Source organism: Nematolebias whitei, chromosome 5 (genome assembly GCF_014905685.2).
Source record: "Nematolebias whitei isolate Nwh7 chromosome 5, NemWhi1, whole genome shotgun sequence".
Classification (NCBI taxonomy): domain Eukaryota; kingdom Metazoa; phylum Chordata; class Actinopteri; order Cyprinodontiformes; family Rivulidae; genus Nematolebias; species Nematolebias whitei.
Window position 1 is genome coordinate 5,681,141 of NC_056502.1, and position 6,774 is coordinate 5,687,914.

At 40.8% G+C, this 6,774-nt stretch overlaps 1 protein-coding gene across 1 annotated transcript in view; it reads right to left on the reverse strand.

Moving 5' to 3' along the window:
* Nucleotides 1-2,546, reverse strand: part of LOC119409628 (C-type lectin domain family 1 member A-like) — a 37,907-nt gene extending 35,361 nt beyond the window's left edge. The window contains exons 1-2 of the mRNA XM_037676529.1: nucleotides 2,486-2,546; nucleotides 1,560-1,625 (exon numbers count right to left, since the gene is read on the reverse strand). Of these exons, the coding sequence (XP_037532457.1) occupies nucleotides 1,560-1,625; nucleotides 2,486-2,546 (127 nt within the window). The remainder of the gene's footprint in view (nucleotides 1-1,559; nucleotides 1,626-2,485) is intronic.
* Between the last annotated feature and the right edge of the window lie 4,228 nt (nucleotides 2,547-6,774).

A 6,774-nucleotide genomic window follows, 5' to 3' on the forward strand; every position in this document is an offset into this window, starting at 1 on the left:
TATATATATATATATATATATATATATATATATATATATATATATATATATATACACACACACACACAGGCGTTTTAAACCCTTCCCACACTTGCAATTTTCTAAACAATGTTTCTAAACTCTAAAGCTCTTAAAGAGCACAGCATGTCATGATCTCCGCTCTTTGCCACTGCTAAATCATTTAAAATAATTAATTTTAAATAAAAATATCCATGCCGATCGTGTGGCTCATCCATCAATCAGCCAGTTGTGTGTCATGTCTAGTCTTATTTTGAAAAACCACGATAGAACGAGTATAGAACTGCTGTAGCCCCACAAGCCAAACCTGCTTTTTAACACACTAGTGGACCACAGTAACCAAAAAGTCCATGTCTGTGGTGAACAAGGTGAGGGTTGTGTCAGGAAGGGCAACACTTTTGCCAAAACCAAAATGCGAGTTCGTCAAAGTGAAAGCATACTGGATCGGTCGAGGCCCAGGTTAACAATGGTGGGTGCTGTTGACAAACAGGGTGCCAGTGGAAATTGTGCTACTGTTAGTTGAAGACCACGAAGAGGGAAATGTGTCAGGAGACAGAGGGAGAAGAAGAAAGTCAGAAATGTAGGACTGAGGGTTGCATCTCTAAATGTGGGGACAATGACAGGCAAAGGTAGAGAGCTGGCTGACATGATGCAGAGAAGGAAGGTAGATCTTATGTGTCCAAGAGACCACGTGGAAGGGCAGCAAGGCTCACAGCACTGGAGCAGGGTTCAAACTTTTTTACCCTGGTGTGGATATAAAGAGAAATGGAGTAGGGGTGGTCCTGAAGGAGGAGTTGGAAAACATTGTAGTAGAGGTCAAAAGAGTGCCAGATAGGGTGATGTGTCCGAAAGTAGAAGGTCTGATGATAAATGTCAGTGGTTATGCTCCACAGGTTGGATGTGGTGTAGAGAAGAAACATAAATTTAGGGAAGCAGAGGTACAGTTAGAGAGGCCAGACTGAGATGGTTTGGACATGTCCAGAGGAGGGACAGTGGTGTGAACGTGTCCAGAGGAGGGACAGTGAGTATATAGGTAGTAGGATGTTAGAAATGCAGCTGTGAGGAAACAGCCCAAGATCTATGGATGCAGTTAGAGAGGACATGGAGGTGGAGTGAGGACAGAGGACAGAGTGAGATGGAGGACGAGTACTCACTGTGGCAACTCAAGAAGAAGACGAAGAAGAAGGCGTGTAGGCTTAAAGCATATTTGTTGACAGTAATTGAAATGAGCATTGACAAGTTCAGACCAAGACAAACTCAAGTGAATCTGCATTGCAGTGACTGTATAGAAGTGTTTATCACCACTGGGATGGAAGAGCTTGCCACCGAGCACTGTTCACTGTCACTGTTTTCCATGAGACCATCACAGACTTTGGCCAGATATTCTTCTCCAGGGTGAACATTCTCACATCAGGCTGGAGCCCAGATGTGGAGGGTGACCCACAGTCACGAGTAGTGCTGCGTGTCATGGTTAACGGTAGCAGGCAAGTCAGTGGTTGACCTGATATGATGGTTTATGTTTTAATAAATACAAAACTTACTTGGTGCCATTGATTCTTGCTTCTTAGGTTTAACTTCAGAATAAATGGGTTGGTTGTCCTTTTCCTCTGAAAAAACAAACTGTATGAGGATCTGATATGTGTTGGTACAACTAATAGATCTTGAATAAGAATTATTCATGTTGTCCAACAACAATAAAAGTTGCTTGTTAAAGAAGTGAGCTAACCTATTCCCAGTTTAACCATTTGATGAGGCAGCTGAGAAACAAGGTCAGTTACTGGCTGAACTGCTTTGATTCAGCCTAACTTAAATGATGGAGCTCCTGATTTGATGTTTGTGTCTGATAAGGTAATCTTGACATGTTATCATGAGGCTGCAGAACAGCTTCAAACAGAAGAGCATTATTACAGAATTTCACTCAAACCCTTTGGATGTTTTAAGGAACTACAGAACTCACTTTGTGCTGCAGGTTCTTCAGCTTTTTTCACAGGATTGTCATAATAGGTTGTCAGGTCCTCTTTTTCATCTGCAGAAGAAACAACAGATGAGGAAATGTTCTAAAACAATAGTTGTCATTTGTACCATGTCTGCAAGAGAGATTCAGGACTCTTTGTGCACCACCGTGTGCAGACGAAATGTTTTTAACTGACTGCGCTAACTGTGTATACGCCGGAAAAACATAAAATCTGAGACAAAAATCAACCGTGTAGCACACAAAGAGCAGAGAAACATCATGGATCTGTTGTCTACACCTCCAAACCTTCCTTAGAACTGTTAAACAATTTTTTCCAACCAATAAATCATAAACGAAGTTTTAACAAAAACATTTAACTACAAAGACAAGACCCCTTTGATAACTCAGTAACTGTAGATATGAATGGTCTCAATTCAAACCCTTCAAACAACATGCGACATGTTCATAATAGATGTGTTTCTTAAAGAAAGTACAAATGTAGAAACCTCTCACCTTTTTGAGATGCAGTGCTGTTTTTAAAGACCAGTGTGGAATAATTGGCTTTGTCGTCCATCTTTGATCCACCGCCGTTGCTGCTTCAGAGCAGAAACTGAACAGCTTCAACTGAAGCTGCTGACGAACTGACTATTTCCGAGAGATGTTCTGTAAAGTCACTGCGGCACGACATAGAGAACTAACAGGTTCCTTTTCCTGTAAATATTTTGTAAAGACCAACCTCATAATCTGAAGCCAGACAGTTTTTAACCCCGATACCAGTCAATTTTAGAAAGCGTGTTTGTTTTTGACCACGCCGGAGAACTGAACTGCACAGAAATTAGTTGCAAAGTCGTTTCCTCTCCTGCAGCAAGTCGGCCCTCAGCTGTTAGAACTGAACCTTGAGATCCAGCTGGTTGGTGCTGGGTCCGAGCTGATCCCACATGTCTGGTTAGGGATGAATTGGAGGACCTGAATGTCTACCGGAAGACCTCAACAAAAAGGAGGCAGGTTGGGTTGTTTTGTTCAAACACCGAACCAGGGTTCTGACTCCAGACGGGTAAAACTATGTAAAACATAAAGTTAAAGTGAATATGTCATGTGCTGTGTATTTGTACATGAATTCACACATTTTCATAAAAAATTACAGGAAAACTGATAAAACTAGCTTTTTTTGTTGTTGGTATAACAACTTATGATGTGTATTAATTCATTTAAAGTGTTAGTTTTGGTCTAAGCTTTAAGAGGGGCCAAAGAGCCACATGTGGCTCCAGAGCCGCAGGTTGCAGACCCCTGCAGTAGACACGCAGATCAGGTGGACTGACACGTTCACTGCCTCTTTCAGCAGAAACACAATCCGTCTGCGCGCCGGACACACTCAAGTTCACAGTTACACGCATGTTGTATGTTTGAGAAAACAGCTCAACAGATGGTGAACAAAAGTAAAGAGGTTTAATGTTAGCCAGAGTTATTTTATAATGTTTTTGAAAAAGAGTTGTTTTACAGGCCTGGAAAAATAAACAAGCCTTTTATTAAGATGGTTCACGATGACATGAGTCCAACATCCGAGTCCAGAGGACAGACTCAGGGACTCTGACAGTCCTCCTCTGGTGTGGTCTGATGGAACCTTCACCGCATGTGTGGTCGTCCTCGCTGACTCTCTGGGTCCAACATCAGGACATTGGGACGCCTGAACGACCCACATGCTGAATAACAACCACCTGCCTCATGAAAACCCACAAAGTGACCCGGATCAAACTCTGTCAGCTCGTCATGCTGTCGACGAGGAGTCTTTTGTTCTCTGACCTTCACGGTTTTAACTGAATTATGACATGTCCTGATGCTAATAATAATGAATTCAATTTGTAACGCACTTTTCATTAACAAAAATCTCAAAGTGCTACAGAGTGCAACTAAAATCAATGATAAAATCACCTAAAATCTGTGATAAAATCAACTAAAATCTGTGATAAAATCAACTAAAATCTGTGATAAAATGAATGATAAAATCAACTAAAATCAATGATAAAATCAACTAAAATCTGTGATAAAATCAACTAAAATCTGTGATAAAATCAACTAAAACCAATGATAAAATCAACTAAAATCTGTGATAAAATCAACTAAAATCTGTGATAAAATCAATGATAAAATCAACTAAAATCAATGATAAAATCAACTAAAATCAATGATAAAATCAACTAAAATCAATGATAAAATCAACTAAAATCTGTGATAAAATCAACTAAAAACTGTGATAAAATCAACTAAAATCTGTGATAAAATCAACTAAAATCAATGATAAAATCAACGAAAATCAATGAATCAATCATGTGGAGGCAGAATAGGCTTGCTTAAAAAGAAGTCTTTAAGCCTTTTTTAAAGTCAGTCAATGATTGTGGAGCTCTCAGATATTCAGGGAGGGAGTTCCAGAGGTGGGGGGCAGCCACACAGAATGCCCAATCTCCCATGGTTCTTAATTTAGTTCGTGGAAGGTGGAGGAGATTACTGTTCTGTGATCGTAGGGACCGGGTGGATGAATATGGAGCAAGAAGGTCCTTCAGATAATCTGGTGAATTTCCGTATAAACACTGATGAGTGATGAGAGCAATTTTGTACTGAATTCTGTAGGTGACAGGAAGCCAGTGGAGGTTATGGAGAATGGGTGTAATATGTTCAAATTTACGAGCTCTCAATAAAATCCTGGCTGCACTGTTTTGAATATATTGAAGCTTCTGAAGGTTTTTGCCGGGTATTCCAGTAAACAGGGAGTTGCAGTAGTCGAGCCTGGAGGAGACAAAAGCATGGACGAGTTTCTCTGCATCAGCAAACGTGAGAGATGGGCGCAGTTTGGAGATATTTCGAAGATGGAAGAAACAGGTTTTAAACAGATGCTTAATGTGATTTTCAAATGTAAGATGAGAGTCCATTTTTATTCCAAGATTTGTAACAGAGGTGGAGAGGGGGATGTCTTGTCCAGAAAATGAAATAGTCAATATAGTTGAAGTTTGAACCTGGTGAGGGGTGCCAATCAGTATGTCCTCTGTTTTGGAGCAGTCTAACTGAAGAAAGTTCTGATTCATCCATGCCCTTATCTCCTCCAGGCAGGTAGAGAGGGCAGCGAGTGAAGATGGAGATGACAATTGTGAAGATGATGCTCCAGTCCTCATGTAAAGCTGTGTATCGTCGGCATAACAGTGAAAAGAAATGTTGTACTGATTAATAATTTGACCTAAAGGCAACATGTAAAGGGAAAATAGCAGGGGCCCTAAAATGACCCTTGAGGGACACCACAGGAGACACAGACAGTCTGGGACTTGGCATTGCCAAGACTAACACATTCCAGCCTATTGGAGAGGAAAGATTTAAACCAGTCCAGGACAGTGTCACAGAGACCGACCTCCACATGAAGACGGTGGAGGAGGATACTATGGTCCACAGTGTCGAAAGCTGCAGTGAGGCCAAGGAGAACAAGGAGGGAGGGAGAACCAGTGTCAGCAGCCATGAGGACATCATTGGTGACTCTCAGCAGTGCGGTCTCAGTACTGTGAGCTGCACGGAAGCCAGACTGAAACTTCTCATGCAGGGAGTGTTGTTGTAGGTGGATCTGCAGCTGAGCAGCAACTGCTTTTTCCAGCACTTTTGACAGAAATGGGAGGTGAGAAATTGGGCGGTTATTAGAAAGAATGTCTGGATCCAAATTAGATTTTTTCAGAAGAGGCCTAATGATGGCAGTTTTAAGAGGCAGTGGAACTTGACCAGATTGCAGTGACTTATTTATTATTTGTGTGATTAATGGGCTTATTGCAGAGTGATTGGATTTAATGAGAGACGAGGGGAAGGGATCCAGGGTGCAGGATGAAGGCTTCATTTTCTTGATGATGGTCTCCACTTCACTCTCAACAACCTCATCAAAGCAGCTCAGGGACCCAGAATGCAGATGGGTAGATGGCAGATGAAGATCAGGGAGGCTATGGAGCTATTGATGCTGCTCAATAATCCATGATAATCCAACAAGGTTGAGTCAGATCTGGACAAATTCTTCTTTATTGAAACATTTCATCTTTGATCTGAAAGACTTCTTCAGTCTGAGGAGATGCAACAAACTCAGTCTTATAAACAGCACCTTCTCAGAGTGGATCAACCAGTTTGCTGGTGACAAGCAGAAATAGCTGTTCACATATAAAAAGGAGGACCATCATCCTAAAAATGGATTGTTTTTGCAGCCCTGATGGCTGCTTGCTATTCACAGGAGGCTGCGTTAAACTAGCAATAACAGCATTGTAGGAGAGGGACAGAAGAACACGGAGGCTCCGCCCCATTTAATGATGCATGGTTTCTCTTCACAAAGATGTCTTCCTTCACTCCTCTCTCAAACCAACGTTCCTGGTACTGATGACAGATTCACTCTCTGTCTTTACTGTCACAAACTTTAGACTTTTAGAAACTGGTTACGAACAAACGTAAAGTTTCAGCGAATGACACGTTGAACCACATTAGCCTTCAGACAGAGGCGAGCTTCAGCGTTTCATTTCAGAGCGGCAGACCTTTCAACATTAAAGTAGTTCTGTAATTTAGAGGTTCAACGATTCTTCTTTCTTTCTGGGTCATAGCGTTTTGTTTCATTTGAAAGACGAGTTTAAAAAAATACTTAAAAAATAGAAGCTAATTTTAACTTTTTATTTGTTGGTATCTTAGAATGAGAACAAAGTCAGGATTAAACATAAAGAAACATCTTTCTGAAGGTGGAATAATGCAACAATATATATATATATATATATATATATATATATATATATATATATATA